This window comes from Humulus lupulus, chromosome 1 (assembly GCF_963169125.1).
Source record: "Humulus lupulus chromosome 1, drHumLupu1.1, whole genome shotgun sequence".
Classification (NCBI taxonomy): Eukaryota; Viridiplantae; Streptophyta; class Magnoliopsida; order Rosales; family Cannabaceae; genus Humulus; species Humulus lupulus.
The window spans coordinates 171,192,721-171,212,680 of NC_084793.1; the positions used below are offsets into that span (position 1 = coordinate 171,192,721).

At 30.4% G+C, this 19,960-nt stretch overlaps 1 protein-coding gene across 2 annotated transcripts in view; it reads right to left on the reverse strand.

Annotated features, from left to right (window-relative positions):
• Positions 1–2,852: 2,852 nt before the first annotated feature.
• LOC133800413 (fatty acid amide hydrolase-like) overlaps positions 2,853–19,960 on the reverse strand; it is a 30,845-nt gene continuing 13,737 nt past the window's right edge. The window contains exons 4-20 of one of the 2 annotated variants that reach the window (XM_062238373.1): positions 17,937–18,115; positions 17,707–17,836; positions 16,645–16,722; positions 16,017–16,164; positions 15,635–15,747; positions 9,222–9,297; positions 9,028–9,099; positions 8,877–8,928; positions 7,615–7,686; positions 7,393–7,476; positions 6,086–6,189; positions 5,879–5,971; positions 5,437–5,505; positions 5,248–5,312; positions 5,052–5,113; positions 4,823–4,918; positions 2,853–3,177 (exon numbers count right to left, since the gene is read on the reverse strand). In XM_062238373.1, the coding sequence (XP_062094357.1) occupies positions 3,115–3,177; positions 4,823–4,918; positions 5,052–5,113; positions 5,248–5,312; positions 5,437–5,505; positions 5,879–5,971; positions 6,086–6,189; positions 7,393–7,476; positions 7,615–7,686; positions 8,877–8,928; positions 9,028–9,099; positions 9,222–9,297; positions 15,635–15,747; positions 16,017–16,164; positions 16,645–16,722; positions 17,707–17,836; positions 17,937–18,115 (1,556 nt within the window). In that variant the 3' untranslated portion in view covers positions 2,853–3,114. The remainder of the gene's footprint in view (positions 3,178–4,822; positions 4,919–5,051; positions 5,114–5,247; positions 5,313–5,436; positions 5,506–5,878; positions 5,972–6,085; positions 6,190–7,392; positions 7,477–7,614; positions 7,687–8,876; positions 8,929–9,027; positions 9,100–9,221; positions 9,298–15,634; positions 15,748–16,016; positions 16,165–16,644; positions 16,723–17,706; positions 17,837–17,936; positions 18,116–19,960) is intronic. The other variant, XM_062238375.1, reaches the window with a different exon arrangement.

A 19,960-nucleotide genomic window follows, 5' to 3' on the forward strand; every position in this document is an offset into this window, starting at 1 on the left:
TTATACTGTGGATCTTATATCCAAATGGATGATGACTATGGATAGATGAGGCCAAATATATTGCATTCCTTAGATTGTTGAGTAAGAACGAACTACTTAAATATTATCACTGCTATGGTTGGATTTTAATCTTATAATAATGATAATTTATTATTGTTTTTGTCGACATTGGATGTTGGTGCTCGTGATGATGCAGGGGATGGCTATAATTTTGGACCCTTTGAAAAATCATAAATCTCCACCAATAATTAATGAGGTTATGGAAAAGTAAGTTTTTCAAATTTAGTATATGCATTGTTAATTTTTAAGAGTTGAGAGTATAATATGTATTTAATTAATTTTAATTTTTGTAGAGCATACGCACAATGTTCGAAAAATGAATACATTGGCACATTTACAAAATTGCTGAGAAGTTCTTGTCCAAAACAGCCTGAAATTCATGAGTGCAGTTATTATGTACTAATATACATTTATGATCTTGTAAATGCACTGAATCCGACAGAAGTTATCACGAAAAAAGTATGTTATATTTTATAATATTTTTTTTCTTATGAAAAACTAGATATAGTATTTAATTATCTAATCTATATTCACTTTTCAATTTTGCAGTGGTTTGACAAAAAAGAATACAATGTCAAAGATGATCTACTACCACTACAAAGCGAATAGTTAGCAAGATTAATATCATTTATTTATGAAGTCTAATTTTTCATATGTACGTAACTTGCTAACTTATTGATTTATATGTTAAATGATATTTGTATGTTCTTATTATCTATATACAAACTACTTGTATGATATGTGAATGTATATACTAATATGTTATCTTTTAATTAGATAATAATTTATCAAATTAAGTATTTTATATTATTATATAAAATTTAGGTATATAAACGGAATTGAAAATTAGGTAATTAATAAAATTAGGTAATATAAACGGAATTAAAAATATAATAATATTTGGGTATATAATAATAATTAATAAAATTAGGTAATATAAACAGAATAGAATATATATATATAAAGCAGCACGTCCAAAAATTAAAAATAAATAAATGATTTCTCCGCGGTTTTGTTAACTAAACTGCGGATAAAGAATTTCTTTCTCTGCGTTTTTGTTAACAAAACCGCAAAGAAAAAGAATAATTTTCTCTGTGATTTGTTTATTACATTTCTCTACAGTCTCAAACACTGCGATACTTGGTACTCTAAAAAACTGCAGTGTATTAAGGAAAAAAACCGCAAAGAAAAGCCTCTTTTGTAGTAGTGCAGGATCAACACCAACAGTCACCACAGGATTTCCCTCAAAATCTCTTTCTGGAACAAAAGTGACCACCTCACTACGAACTTTATTAACAATCTTCTTAACAAGAGTGACACACAAGGCAATCCTTTCTTTCGTTGTTACTCCAAGGAATGCACGGACACCAAGATCACTTTCAACATGAATTGGTATAAACGGTTGGCCACCGAATGTGTAATGAACATCCAATTTCAACCCATTCATCTGTTTATCAACACAAAGTTTCTTGTGCAATATGTAAAGAAGTTGCAAGTAGGTTACATCATTCTCCATTGGTATCACTATCCATTGAGCATCCTTGAAAATCCACTTCCTCCCTTCTATTTCCCAAACACCAATTTAAGATACAAAAATGTAAACAATGAAACCTGTGGTGAAAAAAAAAACCAAGAAATTATTAAAAAAATTATATATTTTTTTTCAAGCTTAAAAAAATATCTATCGAGCTGTAATCGAACACATATCGAGCTCTATCAAGCTCCTATCGAGCCTCAATCGAACCTATATCAAGCAAAAAGTTTTTAAACCGAACATAACCCTAAACACACATTTGATCGAGCCACTATCGAGCACTAATCGATCTCCATCGAGAACCCCTATCGATCTACAATCGAGATCTTTACAGAACCCACACCATCTTCCTATTACCGAGCCCCTATCGAGCTCCCATCAAGTACATATCGAGAAACAACTAAACCAAATAGTCTAGGGTCCAATCGAACCCTCATCAAGATCCTATTGAGCACCATCGAGAAATAAATGCTATACCTATCGAGCAGCATCGAGCTCACAACTTAACCGTCTTCTACATAGTATCGAGCCCCTATCGAGCTGTTATCGAACTCCTATCAAGCAAAACTGTTGTAGAAAAATCAGAAGAAAAAAAAATAGATCGCGAAATCTCTCTAACAAACCCAAAAAACACACCAATATAGGCTCAAATCTGTTCGAAATAGAAAAAAAAAAGTAAACAAACAGTACCCAACACAAAAGAATGAACAATCTTCTTACCCATGATTTTTCTCCTCCAAAATCCCTCAAAATGGATGTTGCCTTTGATATTTTGGATCTTTACAGAGACAATGGAGATTCCTAACAACAATTTCAGCAAGAACTTTGGCACTCACCGTGGGTTTTGATGAGGGTTTCGTGAGAGAGAGAGAGAATAGAGAGGAAGAGAGGGTTTTGGTCTTCTTGATATAATGGGAGGGGTATTTTGAGTAGATGGAGAATGTTTGACATCAAAATAAAATAGTGAATAAGTGGTGGAATTTTTTGACAATATTAGAGACTATTAAGCACAAAGAGTGAAATTTCCAATGCATACAAGTGTTAAATGTCACCTTAAGGGTATTTACTTCCAATTTTTCTAGAAACTTGTTTTTGGAGCTTGTTGGCTTACATAAATATATTTGAATTAAATTTAAATTAATCTTATAGAATGGGAAATAGGCATCCTTGATAGGGCTAAGAGAACTTTAATTTGTAGTAGCTATCCCATTCTAAGGGAATCTCTTATATTATTTGACTTTTCAAAAACACTATGAAATTAATGAAATCATAAAAAAGTTCATATAGAAAATCTATGGTTACAATATAATGAAACATGCATGTAAAGACTGTTAAAAATGTATCAGGGATATGACAATCATAACCACATTTTTGTTTGTTTACTACATTTATGAAGGGAAAAAAAGTAATCATAGGATAACCCCCACATCTCCCTAGCTCTCCATTATAGGGTAACAAATAACTTGTTTAAGTAGGGTTGTAACTTGGAACTCTTAGTTACATGCCATGTTCTGGAGTACTCAATTATAGTTAATTAGATCATAGAAAACCTCAGGCTTTCTGTAGCTTTGAATACAAAGGGCCTGAAAATAAAATAGTCATCCAAATCAGTATAATCATAGTATATATTAGAATATTCAACTTTACATACACACATCTCAATTGGCATCCATCATATTATCTCCTAAGAAAACTGAGCCCACATTTTTTTATTTGTTAAATAACACTAGCTAATAATATTTTTTTTCGACTTGTAAATAGATATATTTTATAATAACTAGTACTTATTAAACTAGTTACTATGATCACTGACAAAGTATTAACCTCTTTTATAATAAAGTTATTTAATTTATTCTCTGAAGTAACAAATAATGATATGATATAGTTTGAAATTTTTTCTTAAATACATATTTTTTTTGTTTTTTTTTTTTACTTTTTTACGGTTCCTATTTTTTTTTTCAAAAAATACGCACTCAAATTTTCAAAGTTCCATAATTACGAAAATATGATTTTTTTTGGAAAAACAACTAAAATACAATTTGAAAGCAACTTGAAAATAATTCATTGGACCAACTAAACATCAACAAAAAAAAACCTAAAAACAACACACAAAAAAAAAGACAACCGTAAAAATTTAAAAATTTCTTTAAAACCATAAAATTGAAAAAAAAAATGTTTGACCGTTAAAATGTAAATTTTAGCGAAAATTATATTTTATGTAAAAATCTCATATAGTTTAGGGATATTAGTGGTGATAACATCCAAATATTTTCAAAAGTTGTACTTTAATACCCTAAATATTTTTTTTCGCGGTAATAATACATATATCTATAATTTTGGTTGGTTCATCAGTTAGTACTCATCGTTAATTGCTTGTTAAGTATCCACGTGATACATTTTTATTAGTCTAATTGGCGGCGATAATAACCAAATCTTTTAAAACGTTACACTTTAATACTTTTTTTGCAGTAATACCTAAATCTACAATTTTGGTTCAACCGTTAGTACTTACCGTGAACTACTCATTAAGTATCAACGTGACATATATGGATTTTTGGATGATTTTAGACTAAATTATTTAAATTCTTTAAATATTATAAAAATCATTTTAAATTTTAAAAATTCTAAAAGATTATTAGAGACTAATTTTTGAGACAATTAGAGACTAATTAATAAAACTAAAATATGCAAATTCGAAACAACCTAAATTAAAATTAAAACTCAAATCCAAATTCGAAAAACCTAAATTAAAATTAACCCAAATTAAAATTGAAACTCAAAATCATCCCAAAATTCCATATTATTAATTAATTTTTAATAATCTTTTAGATTTTTTAAAATTTAAAATGATTGTTATAGTATTTAAAGAATTTAGAGATAATGGCGGCGATAATACCCAAAACATTTATAAAGTTACACTTAATGCATAAATTTACGAGTATAAAAATATGTCACGTGGATAGGCAGTTAACGGTAAGTACTAATGGTTACACCAAAATTATAAATTTATGTATTATTACTGCAAAAATAAAAATTTGAGTATTAAAATATAACTTTTGATAAAATTTAAGTATTATCACTACCAATGTCCCTATAATTTATTTGTAGATACTATAGTCCTTCGAAATATGAGAAGACTAGATAAAATTACGTTGGCTAATTATTTATAGCACATAACTTGAATTTTAATAAATTTTCTTTAAATAAAAGAAAATGATTCAGTATTACCTGCATTGCAAATGCTATGCGGATTAGTGTTGCTTCAGACCATGGCCTACCAATAAACTGAAGGCCAATTGGCAAACCTGACTCATCATATCCAACCTACGATTATAACAATAAATAAATAGAAGAAATTTTACTTAAATTACGATGCATATAGTTTTCAAAACTATGTCTGTTACTAGCTATATAAATCACTTGCGGAGAGATAGTGGTTGTGATAAGAATATCATACTGGAACAGTCACTGCCGGATACCCCAAAAAGTTTCCTGCTATTGAATATCGAACAAGGGCAGCTGACATGAATTTATATATATATATATATATGATTAGCAAAAAAAAAATTATGTATATAACTAAGCAAATAATATCACCTTTTTTATTGTATTTTAAATAATATTACTTATCAGGTAAGATAAAAATGGACTACCTCCATTTACATAGTCAAGTTCACCAGTCTTTAGAGCATCATTGAAAATTGGATAGGCAGTTACTCTGCATAAAAATTTATATCAGTGTCTCTATTATTTAGAGTTTTGGTAAGAAATTAATAGTTCTTGTGCAGTTCTGTATTAATTATCTATTTTTCTTTTTGTTTTCAGTCTAAATTTTTAAATACCCTGTAGTTGGAGAAACAATGACGTCTGCCTGGGAAAATATGTAGTCATGAAATTGGATCTGACGGTTCCTGAGAAGGCGAAAATATGGTGACGGTGATATTATAATAGAAACAACACATAGATCTTATATTCATAAATAAAAAAGCAGGACCGGAATATATTCTTGAAAAAATAAACAGATTATGTGGGCTCATACTAATATGTCCCGTTATTTCTACTGGTTGATGCTTTAAAGTACTGCTTATTTTTAATGTTGCAATATTTTCCCTCGATAAAATCATGCTTGTCCAACTTTCATCCTCATAAATAATAAAAAAAAACCTTATTCAAACAAAGAAACTTTGAACCAGATTTGAGTTAGCAAATCACATTCAACTCGTTGAAAAAGTCATGCATTATGTAATATATAGCTGTCCGAAAATATAGGTAATAATTAATTACCTGATTTTTTGGGCTTTAATGTACTCCTTGCTACTGAAGGAACCATATATAGCTAGTGCAAATCTTGCATCCCATCCTATTTTCGCATAATTCCTATTTAAAAATATGTTGTGAGTTTAGCAACTCTGTTTAAATATAATTAATCAATTATTAATAAAAAAAAGTTTTAATAAAAGAAGAAAATTGAGATGTGGGGAGAATCCATACAACTTTTCTAGATAGGAACCAAGTGAAGTGCTACACTCAGATCCAATAGTTATATAGTGTGCTAGGCGCATATTCTCTATCTCTGGAATGGTCACCCCTATAATCTGTCAAGTGTATAAGACATAAATTAAACAATTTGACTTGATATGTATTCCTCACCACTTTATGCTGCAACTATCCATTTATATACTTTGTTGTCAAATATATTTATTTGTATACGTATATACTAGCTACGTTAAAATCTCAAACTACCAAGATCGTACTTTGTAAGTACTAGAAAAAAATCATGATAATATATATAACTACATTTTAGTTTTTCAAACCGATCAAAACATGATCTTAAGCACCTCATCCTTTTAAAGATTGAAAGAAAAAAAATCTAAAGTTATTTGAAGCATAGTAAGGAAAATAAAATAAAATAAAGACCAAAAAATGCTTTCAACTACTTATGAAGAATAAACTAGCTGGATGCATCACAATTGCATCGAAAAAGTATGGAATTTGTATCGTTTTCATTATTTTTTTAAGTATAAAAATTATACAAATTCGATGTTTTTTCGATCCAATTGCGATGCATTCACAAAAATTTGTTTTTTTTGCCAAAACTGTGCAAAATCGATGCAAAATCAATGCAATCATGAAAACTTAATTTTTTTTTTGCCAAAACAATGTTTTTTCTATACAAAATCGATGTTGTTTCAATACTCATGGAAACTTAGTTTTTGGCTAAAACGATGCAAAATCAATGCCAAATCGACGTTCTGCGCTGAAATTTGACGAAAAAATTTTTGAGGCATAAATTTTTGCATAGATGTCTGTTTTAGTTGATTTTTTTTTTTAATCTTAATATTTGTTTTGGAGATCTACACATTTAGAAGATTTAAAGTCTTAAATTTTTTATGTAGAACACAAAAATTAATCATAGATGCTTTAATGAATGCTTTAATGGTTGTGGGTATTTTTTTTTCTCTTTGTATTTTGGATGACCATAAGTAGAGAGAATGAGAAATGAGAGAAATAGAGACGATTTCTAGCCGTGGGGAGGTGGCGGCTGTGGAGAGGGTCTGCCATGATAGAGAGAAATAGTTTTGAGAGAGAGTGGAAAGTTTTGAGAGAGAGTGGAAAGTTTATTGAAGGGGTATATGGTCAAAATTATACAATATGACATATATTTATTATGACTATTAAATTTTTCATAGGATGAAATAGGATATACTATTAAACATATACTCTCTGAAATTTCCATATTAATATACAGTAGAGTTCATGCACCACATGCAATTGTCATATTAGTTGGTGACTAGTACCTTCCATTCATTGTGCTTCTCAATTAGCTTGTCTAAGGCATTAGAGCAACATAATTGAATATCTTCTCTGCAATCATTGAACCACTAATTGAACCGAATAGTGGTTTTTGAAGTTAGCAACTCACTAATTTATATCTATTTATAAATCATATATTTAAGAAAACGTTATTTAGGAAATGAAATATGCTCGATAATGTAGTAAAGAAGAACAACTATACTTACGTTGTCATACTTTGCTAGCTTGACTGTTGATACAGGTTCTGTTGAGTTGAGCATTGGAAGATTTACTCGAGGCTATATGATTTATGAAAAATACAAAATACAATTTAAAAATATAATTAGTAAAACAGAAAAGAAAAAGTACATATATATATATATATGTACCTACACTAAGTACTAGACTTATAGCTAGCTTAATACTTTATTCTACAATTTGAGCTCCAAGGCTCAATAGAAACAACCATTGAAGCTATATGATTTGTAGCTTGTATTCGACTTAACATAGGAAAAATGTTAAAGTAATATATATTTCTAATTTGTACCTATATTTGGATTGAAATTTAAAAAATAAAATGGTAAGAAGAATTATAATAATTTGAGAGGATATAAAAATATCACGGACTTATAATTTATCTTAAATAAATATTAATTATTCTTCTTTATTAAATTAAATTAAAGATGTTCAGTATTAAGTATACGATTGACTATATTCAATCACCAGTGTATGTTTAAAAATAAAAATACAATGAACTAAAGAGAGCATATATCTCTTTTAAATAAAAATTGTGTATAGAAAGAAATTTTTTTATTTTAACAGTTTATTTTGTTAACTTTAATAGAATATTCTAAATATTTAACCGAATATATCTATAAAATTAATAAAAAATAGATATTTATTAATTACATTAATATAAATTTAGATTTAAATTTAAATTTAAATGTTATAAAATATCATTATTATAATAATATGTAATACAAAATTAGATATTTAATAATTATATAAAATATTTTTATGATAATAATATATAATTCTAATTTTTACTAATTATATTAATATGAATTTAAATATTATTATAATAATATTTTATATAAGATGAGATATTTAATACTTATATTAATATAAATTTAAATATTATAAAATATTATTAAAATTATAATATATATAATACATAATCTTAGTTTTATTAAAAAAAAATGTCATTTATGTTTAAAAAGGTTATCATATTATATATTTTTAAAAATCATAAATAATGTTTTGGTTTAATTTTTCATTTAATATATTGATGTTATTATTTTATATATAATATTGTTTGTTTATTTAAAATTTATATTATAATATTACAAATTTAATAAAAGTAATTAATAAATTTTATAAATAAAATTAAGCAATTGTGCATTGCAAATTGCTTGTATGTATTATACATATGTGCATAAAAAAAATATAAGAAAAGCATTACAAGTGATTCTAAAACACAAATTATTACCAATATATTTGAGCGATTATTTGATGGTAGCTCGCCACTAATAGCTGCATAGCTGGAGATCATAAATATCTCAATGATGAGTGAGATATATGATTTGCTGAAAGTTATTAATTAATTTCAAGAGGAAAATGTAAAACGTGATTATACTAACACGATTAAAGAGTCCTCCATTGTGGCTGCTAGTATACCAACCATTCCAACAGTCCAATTCAATGGAAGAACACTGAAATCATAACAATTCATGTGATGTTTTAGAAAGCTATTCCCTTCTCGTGCAACAATAAATTTATTAATTATACATATATCTATATTTAAAAATTAGTCAAATATTATAATATAGGTTACCCTGAATGAGGTATACGCCCAAAGGTTGGTTTAAAACCAAAAACACCACAGAGAGCTGCAGGCATCCGCACAGATCCTAATAAAACAAATCAAACTCATTATGAAGCAATTAATCTCATAATAAGGTGAAACAACTTATAAGATAAATGTATCAATACTTGGAAGGAATTAAAATAATATATAATAATAATTGTAGAAAAACAAAAGGAGGGGCTGTACTATTTACACAAACGATTTCCTATTTTATTTAAGTTGAAATTTCATTCCAATGTTTTCCTTTTGTGTATGGTATTTAAAAGCTTACATTAACTTAGAATTTACTAGGAATGTATTGCCTAGCTATGATCTTATTAGTTTATGTGTACGTTTCTATGTTTGAATTCATTAAATGCTCTTTCATTAATATTGATTAACACTAGCTAACTTGGAGTAGTATCCTCCTTGTATCGTATTAGACTTAGGCTGATTGATGACAAGAAGTCCATTATTAGTGGACGAAATGTTGTATTCAGTGTTTTATATATAAAACTATTTTGTACGAGACTTTAAACACAGCTAGCTCTGATTATCTTCATATATGAGGTAAAGAATATTTAGCATGTACCACACAGGTTCATAACTACAAAAATAAGGAAAATAAGGCAACAGGTTCTACAGCTATGAGGTCAACTCAAGGATATATAATAACGACTGTAGTAACTTAACAAGACTATGTACACCAACTCTAAAGATCTTCAATGAAACAGTGACCATAAACAGCAAGAACAGAAAAAGTGTTTGAATGAATCTGAAAAACTTTATTACTCAATCATATGAATCTCTATTACAGAAACATAGCAATATTCGACAACCAGACAAAAAATGAATAACAGAGGCTATATATACATTTGGAAATACCAACTAACTTTGACTCTAAAAACAGTCAACTAACTTCATTAAATGACGTGGCATTGTCTTGATCACTGATCTAACAAAATCCTCCTTGATCGAGACCATGCAACTGATAGAGATCAATACAGCAGTTGATCCACTACATCATCTGAAATTTAATAGCTCAAGGCAGTGCTTGAATTTTACTTGAGGTACTGCTTTAGTAAGCATGTCTGCAGGGTTGTGGTTTGTGTGTATTTTGTCGACTTGAACTTCCTGGTTTGAGATCACTTCTTTGATAAAGTGCATCTTTATGTCAATATGCTTTGACCTTTCATGAAATATGGGGTTTTTCATCAAGTGCAGGGCACTTTGATTGTCACAGTAAACTGTGATATGTTCAGAATTAAATCCCATCTCTTTAGCCAGACCTTTGAGCCAGATAGCCTCCTTTATAGCCTCTGTTGCAGCCATATATTCAGCCTCGGTTGAAGATAAAGCGACTACCTTCTGAAGATTTGCTTTCCAGCTCACACATCCTCCTAGCATAGTGAAAATATAGCCAGTTAATGACCTCCTCGAGTCCATACATCCTGCATAGTCAGAATCCACATATCCAACAACTTCTTTCTGACTATTGTACTTAAAACTGTAGGTCAATCCCAGATGCAATGAACCTGCAATGTACCTCATTATCCACTTAAGAGCATACCAGTGCTCCTCTCCAGGGTCAGCAATGAACCTGCTGACAATGCTCATTGCGTAGGCTATGTCTGGCCTTGTGCAGACCATAGCATACATTAAGCTTCCCACTCCACTTGCATACGGTATTGAATCCATCATCTCTCTTTCTTGTTCAGATTTTGGTGATTGTTCCTTGGTCAGTTTAAAATGAGCAGCCAGTGGGGTCATCACTGGTTTAGACTTATCCATGTTGAATCGTTTAAGTACTTTGCTCAGATACTCCTCCTGACTCAGCATCAACATTTCTGGCCTTTTTCTCTTAATCTCAATACCTAGTATCTTCTTGGCTTCTCCTAAGTCAGTCATTTCAAACTCTGACTTCAGCACCTTCTTCATCTTATTTATCTCAGATTTGCACTTTCCAACTATCAAAATGTCATCCACATATAGGAGTAAAAACAGTGAATCGTTGAAGTAGACACACGGATCATAGGCACTTTTGGTAAACCTGTTTTTCAACATGAATTCATCAAATTTATGATTCCACTGCCTCGGGGCCTGTCTCAGTCCATAAAGTGACTTCTGCAGCAAGCACACTTTGTCTTCATCTTCATCAAAACCTTCTGGCATCTTCATGTATATTGTCTCATCCAAAGTTCCATGAAGGAATGCTGTCTTGACATCTAATTGCTCAATTTCCAGATCTTCATATGCAGCCTTTGACATTATTGCTCGGATTGAAGCCTGCTTGACAACAGGTGAGAAAATTTCATTAAAGTCGACTCCTTCCCTTTGAGTAAATCCCTTGGCCACTAGTCTGGCCTTGTATCTTTTCTGCTCCTCCCTTGTTTGTCCATCTTTTATCCTGAAAATCCACTTGCAGCTCACCAACTTGCATCCTTCAGGCTTCTTGACTACTGTCCAGGTTTGATTCTTCAGCAGGGACTCCTTTTCTTCATTAATAGCCTTGATCCACCTATCTTTGTCTTTGCCATTAATAGCTTCTTCATAGGTACCTGGTTCTGTATTTTCAATGTCACTAGCAATTGTTAGTGCATAAGCAGTAAAGTCAGCAAAACCAAATCTAGCAGGAGCTCTAGTCTCTCTTCTAATCCTATCTCGAGCAAGTTGGTATGAGTCCAGGGGTTCTTTATGAGTTCTGGTGTCTGTTTCATCATTAACTTCAGGTTCTCTATTGGGTTGTACCTCCACTTGAACCTGTCTTCTTGCATCTGTTTCATCAGTTTGAACAGGTTGACCCTCATCCTTCATTGCCATTTGCTTCTCATTGAAAATGACATCCCTGCTGATGATACACTTCTTAAACCCTTCCTCTAAACACCACAGTTTATACCCCTTCACACCATCTGGATAGCCTAGAAACATGCATTTGACTGCCCTGGGTTGTAACTTGTCTTGTTTAGTATGTGCATATGCAATGCACCCGAACACCTTCAAATTGTCAAGCCTAGGAGCCTGGCCAGTCCACATTTCTTGTGGAGTTTTGAAATCAATGGCAGTCGATGGGCTCCTGTTGATCAAATAACTGGCTGTTTTGACAGCCTCTCCCCAAAATTTCCTGTCCAGAGCAGCACCCTTCAACATACACCTCACTCTTTCAATGAGTGTTCTGTTCATTCTCTCAGCCAAACCATTCTGCTGAGGAGTTCTTGGAACAGTTCTGTGTCTTCTAATACCAGCTTCTTTGCAATAGTTTGTGAATTCCTTTGAACAGAATTCCAGCCCATTGTCTGTCCTCAATGTCTTAAGTTTTCTTCCAGTTTGATTCTCAACCAAACTCTTCCATTCTTTAAACAGCTGAAAAGCTTCATCTTTGGATTTCAGTAGGTATGTCCATACCTTTCTCGAGTAGTCATCAACAAAGCTGAGAAAATAATTAGCTCCTCCCAAGCTGGTTACCTTTGAGGGACCCCAGAGATCTGAGTGAACATATCCCAAAGGTTCACTTGTATTATGAATTCCAGTACCAAACTTCAATCTGCAGCACTTCCCATAGACACATTCTTCACAGAAATCCAGTTCACCACTAAGCTCACCTTCAAGGATGCCTTGTTTCTCGAGTTCTTTAAGACCTCTCTGACTAATGTGACCAAGTCTGAGATGCCACAGCTTGGTTTTATCCTCCATCTGTGATGTTACAGAATTTGCAGCACCAATTACAGTCTCACCATCTAGAAAATAAAGACCATTTCTGAATTCTCCCTTCATCACCATTTCTGGTCCTTTCATCACCTTCAATGCTTTGTCATCAATTCTGATGGTGTAACCCCTCTCAGTCAACACTCCTATAGATAACAGATTCCTCTTAAGGTCAGGGACATACCGTACATCTTGAATCTTCCTCCTTGCTCCATTATGCAGTTTGAAAGTTACAGTTCCAAATCCATATATATTGCATGCTTTGTTGTCCCCGAGAAGTACAGTTCCCCCCTTTCTTTCTTCTATTTCACTGAACAATTCCTTGTTGGGACACATATGAAATGAGCATCCCGAGTCTAACACCCATTCATGACCTGAATCCATGCTTGATGCCACCAACACTTCTGCAGATTCATATCCATCTGTTACTATGTCAGCTTTTCCTCTTTCTTTGCCTTTGTAGTTCTCCCTCTTGAGTTTGGCTTTCAAAGCCAAGCATTCATCTCGAAAATGGCCCTCCTTTTTGCAATAATAGCACTTCTTGTCAGTTGTTCCTCTGGATTCAGATTTTGGACTGAATCTTGTTCTTTGACTTTCTTTAAAACTCCCTTTCTGATTCTTGGCATCTTTATTCTGAAACTTCTTCTTGACAAAGAGACCTTCTCCATTGTCTTCACCTTTGTCACCATCCTTCTTCTGTATCTCCTTTGAACTCAAAGCAGCTTTAACCTCGGTCATAGTCAGTGTTTCTTTTCCATACAACATAGTGTCGACAAAATGTTCATATGATCTAGGCAGTGAACTCAGCAGTATGATCGCCATGTCCTCCTCTTCCATCTTCACACCAATGTTACAGAGATCAAGAATGATCTTGTTAAATTCATCTAAATGTTTTCTCAGATCCTTACTCTCATCCATTCTCATTGTGTACATTTTCTTCTTCAAGTAAAGCTTGTTCGCCAGTGACTTCTTCATGTAGATCGAACTGAGTTTGTTCCATAACTTGAGGGCCTTCTCTTCATTTGATACTTCTCTCAAAACCTCATCACCTAAGCTAAGGAGAATAGCACTGTGTGCTTTTGTCTCAATCTCCCTTAGCTTCTTCTTATCATCTGCAATCTCCTTAAGAGCCTCCTCATCAATGGCTTCCGAGATGCCATTATGCACTAGCAGGGCTTTCATCTTGATCCTCCATAACCCGAAATCGTTTGCTCCATTGAACTTTTCAATCTCAAACTTGGCAGCGGACATCTTCTTGGTGTTTCTTGAAACTCTGTAGTTTAGTCTTGAATCTTGTTTATATCGAGAACCTGGCTCTCTGGTACCACTTGTAGTAACTTAACAAGACTATGTACACCAACTCTAAAGATCTTCAATGAAACAGTGACCATAAACAGCAAGAACAGAAAAAGTGTTTGAATGAATCTGAAAAACTTTATTACTCAATCATATGAATCTCTATTACAGAAACATAGCAATATTCGACAACCAGACAAAAAATGAATAACAGAGGCTATATATACATTTGGAAATACCAACTAACTTTGACTCTAAAAACAGTCAACTAACTTCATTAAATGACGTGGCATTGTCTTGATCACTGATCTAACAACGACACTAGTTTGACCAAGATTCAACATGATCAGTTTAAGAGTGAAAAATGATCTAGAGAAGGTGGTAGAAGAATGAATGTCTAATAATAATTAACACCACTGGTCAAGACCTTAATGACTATGCCAAATAATATAAGGCTCATTGGATTAATTAAAGACACGAAAGAGGGAAATCAAATCCTTGAAGAAGATCAATAGAAAGGAAAAAAATAAAAATTGAATAGAAGTCAATGGGTAAGGGTGAATTTATAAAAGGAAGCCTTTCAGGTGTAAAACCAACCAGCTTTAAGGCCAGAATTTTGACACAAGTGGGTATCTATTACTACTTTTGCTTTCAAAGTTGGTAGTAATGTGATCACGTGGAGCATATTGTAGCTATCTACAGCTAAGTCAAGTACGTACATTAAACTATATATACAAAGCAAATCAAAGAAGGCATATATGCCCGCATTTTGGGACATGGATCACTTCAAAAACTTAGATTTAAGGATATATAGTGTGTCGTTAAATGCATGCAATCAACAAACAAAGCATTAATGTTACTTTATAATTTGATATCAGGGTATTATAGCTTGTGGCTGTGGGATCATAGTATCCGGTCGGTTTTGATAGGAGAATGTGTTACATGAATTTATAAAGGGTTCTAGAAACAAGGCAAAGGATGTTCATGCTTGTAAAAGTGAGACTTATAATTGTCGCAACTACAAAGATAATGTAACTTCTAAGTGCAGCCAAAGATAGCTAGGTTAAAAACAGAGGTCTAACTAAACAAAATGATTTGGGTTATTTAGTATTTGTTAATTGGTGGATGAATTGATAAAGTTGGTTGCATGAGAATAAAAGTGGCTTGTATTGTTTTTCGTCCATTAATAACTTCTAAGCAAACGAGGCAATAAAGTGACTTTTTCTTATATAAGTAGTATGCCTTAGGGCATCAAAATTATGTAGGCCAAATGTGGCCCTGAAACTCTAGTTAATTAAACGTGCTAACCATTCAAGTAGGATCTAATTTTCTTTCCTTTTCTTTCTTTCTTTCTTGTTTCAGTAAAGATTAGAGAAATCATTCAGTTTTTGGTGCATGTGTACCTCCGCCGTCAACACCTAGGGCGACAGGACATAATCCAGCAGCCACCACTGCTGCAGATCCACTAGAAGAGCCTCCAGAGATTTTGTTTCGATCATATGGATTTCTTGTAGCTCTACAATAATTAATGCATAATATAATCAACTCATTCATCATAATTAATTCATCAAAGATTATTATACTCAAATTAAGATTAATATCATAAACTTTAGTCTCTATGCAAACTTTATATATATGGACGAACAAATAGTAATTCCGTCTATTCTATGGTACGTACCTTGCAAGTATAAAGTAAAATATCAATAACGTTAGTAATATATTTATATGGTTTTGCAAATTTTCGAATTCAAAAAGAATTTATATATAAATATTTATATTTCTTACCCATAATGTGGATTTATCCCACTTGTTCCGGCCCCAAGTTCATGCATATTGGTTTTCCCAACAAGTATGGCACCACACAATCTAAGACGCTTAACACAACATGCATCATCGGTACAAGGTCTTTGTTCGTGCAACCATTTTGTTCCTCCTACATTTATGTTGAATATTTGTTCAATATGTCACATACTTTGACAAAAACAATTCATAAAGAAATTATCCAAAGATAATATTAAGAATTGGAACATAAAATTACAAAAAATGCTTCGAAATATAAATAATATATAAGGTTGAATACAAATATATAAATTTACAAAATATTGAGTGGTGTTTTGCTATCTATGTTTTTAAATATGGTATTTTTCAAACATAGAAAAACATGGTATTTTGCAGAATTAAGTCATATATAATGATTTTTTTTTTGACAAAACATATAGTGACAATTTTAGACTAACTAAATTTAATTGACTAAAATCAGCTATTTGTTTGGTGACCTGGCATAGCTTGATTTATTATCATTGGAACCTAGTTGATAACAATAATTTTCAAAATTACCAATGATTTATTATTTTTCAACATTACCACATTTCAAGAAAAATATCAACACACGTTTGAAAGGCTGGTTCGTTACCTGTTGTTGGATAGGGCATGCAATCAATCTCGTCCTTGATAGCAATTAGGACACCATCTAGAGCTGAAATAGGCTTTCCTACAGAAAGTGTCAAGTAACGTACGTTAACGTTATAGAGGTTATTAGAGCAACTCCAATGTTGTCTACCCCAATGGTGGCTTAACATGTCCAAATCATCCAAAAATATAATTTTTTATTCTCTCTCATCCACATCACTTTTGGCAAAAATTTTCATAAAAATGCTCCAATGCTAAGCCACCCCAAAAATTGTCAGCTATGGCCCCACATATTATTATTTAATATATTATTTTATAATTATAAATATTGTCACACTAAATTTTTTAAAACCATATATTAATATAAATAAATATTACATCAATTGATAATATTGAAAATTTAGATTTTGAGGATTAGTAGAAGGAGTATTTTGAAAATTTTGATTGAAATGAGAATATTGAAAATTTGGATTTTGGAGATTGGTATGTGAAGAAAATGATGAATTTTGAAAATTTAGATTTTAGGAGTTGGTATTTGGAAAATTTTGAGAGTTTTGGGAATCCATGGTTAAGAAAAGAAATTTTGTGATATTGATAATTTAGAAGAAAATATATCTAATGGTGTAAAAATTGAATAAAATAAATAAGTATTTATAAAAAATAAAAATAAAATAAATTATGTAATAAACAGTAACAAAATTAAAACAGTAACAAATATATTTATATAAAATATTTTATTTATATATATATATAATTAAAACAAAAAACGAGAAAGCACTGTTGCCTTTACAGTGGCAACGGTGCCTTAGATTTATATACTCTCCGATGCATAAAAAAGAAAGCTGGCAGAAAATAGTTAGAATTGGTCAAAGAGGCACTGCAGTTGGCAACCGCAGTGGAGTTGCTCTTAGTTTTAATATGTTTGAGTTGGTACAGCAAAGAATATAATATGAAATATTATTAAGGATTACAATGAAAATGTACATAATCAAAGTTTAAATTGTATTATATATGTACTGACTGACAGTAGTCATTGACTAAGAGTTTGACTCTATGAGATAAATACCTTTTGCATATCGAAGTGTTGATTCTGTGGCTTGTTGTAGAATATCTTTGGTGTCGTAGCTGATAAAAAACGACATTTTCAAGGGTGGATTTGAAGATTCATGTACAGCCTTTATAAATCTCTCTGCGACCTATGTTGGTTACAATGCAAAAATGCTTGAAAGTTGCAACACACTTCAAACAATATTTTATAAAATAAAATAATATTAATAATTAATTATAAGTACGTACCACTGTAGGAGTGAGTTGTAGAGAGGTATAGGCCCTTGAATAATCTAATATAGTCCATCGTTTAAATGATTGGTCTGATGTTGTTTGTGAGGAGAGAGGCATACATTCCATTGCATGTTGAACTTTTTCTGCCGGAGATAAATCAGAGCGTATGCATTTGACTTCATGTTCTTTGAGATCTAGATGATGATAATAATAATAATAATAATAATAATTAAAATCAGTCATATACATATATATATAAGCTATTTATTATAATTTAATTGTAATTCTGGATGCACATGAACATTTCAATCTGTATTTAATAAGTAATCATCACAAATTTTCAACTTTTACTATCATATTTAATCCATCATATAGTCAACCATATTTTTAGGCATGTAATAATCCAAAAATGTTCTGATTATTTTCGGTACAAATTACACAAACAATTGATGAAAACTATCCAAGCTTAAAATTGTTGTTTGGTCATGGAAATATATATATATATAGATATATATGCAAAATAAAAACTTGAGATGTTTTGTTGTAAAATTTTAGGGTGTGTTTGATAAAAATTTTGTTTTAAAATTTTTTAAACACAAAAATAGAAATATTATTTTATTTTTGTTTTTTTATTTTTAAAAAAATAAATATATGTTTGGTAACTATTTTTATTTTTTGTTTTTAAAAATAAAAAATAATAAAAACGTTTGATAATTTTTATTTTTATTTTTTTTAACAATATAAAGTGTTGATTTGAATAACAGAAAAAATCGAAAACGATTTAAAAAAATTTTGAAAAATGAAAAAAAATTATTTTCAAAATGTAATGAATTTTAATTTAAATTTAAAAAATAATAAATAAAAACAAAGTTACTAAATATTTTTTATGTTTAATTGTCAAATTTTTAATTAATTAAATAAAAAATTATTTTATTAAGTGTTATTATACAGCACCTTAATTTCTAGGATTTTTTCTTTCTATTTTGCATTATGTAAACGATATAGTCCATCGTTTAATTCCTACCGGTCACTTCTAATTTTGGCAACACATAGAATCATCACCAATTACAGGATAAACGGACACTGACATACATGCAATAACTCAAGCATTCTTATTTTATTCTCAAAGAAAATTTCACTTTCATGCAACTTGTTGGTGATGATTCTGTGTTACCAAAATTAGAAGTAGCTGGTGAGAATTAATGGACATCCAAGACCACAACAGTACAATAAGAAAATTAATCAGCCTTAATTTCAATAAATGATAGGCTAAGTAATGATTAAAAAAACAAGGCCTATCTTACATATCATTATGGTTCACCTATTCATTTTGATGATGGCCCATAAGTGGACCATTAATAGAAAGAAAGACATGATTTAATAACTAATACTGTATATTAATTTTAGGGGATTTTTCAAAAATATGGCTTTTATACCATCAATGTGCAAAAATATGGGAATTATACTTTTCTTAATTTGTATGGGAAAATTTATTAAAAACAAAATTAAAATATGGGAAACACAATTAGTAGCTAACTAAAATATGGAAATGTCACTTTTTTTTTATCATAGTTATATTTTCTTTGATTTTGAAAGTAATTTTATTTTTTTATTTTTTTCAATTTTTTTAATTATTTTTTCAGTTATTTTTTTTCTTCTTTTTTCCTTACTTATTTATTTATTTTTCTACCAATTTTTTTCTTTATCTTTTTTTTTTCTTTCCATTTTTCCATTCCTCCTCCTCTTCTTCTTCTTCTTTATTAATTTATCAAATTTTTTATTTCATTTGTAATGTTTTTTTTTTTCCATATTTTTTCAGTTTTTTTTTTTCATTTTTGTATTTATTATTTTCTTCTCCCATTTTTTTTCTTTTTTCACACATATGAGCTTTTTCTTTCTTTCTTTTTTTCTTCTTCCATTTTTTTTTTCATTTTTCAAACATATGAGCTTTTTCTTTCTTTCTTTTTTTCTTCTTCCATTTTTTTTTTCAATTTTTTCTTTCCATTTTCCCATTATTTTTCTTCTTCTTTTCATTTTTA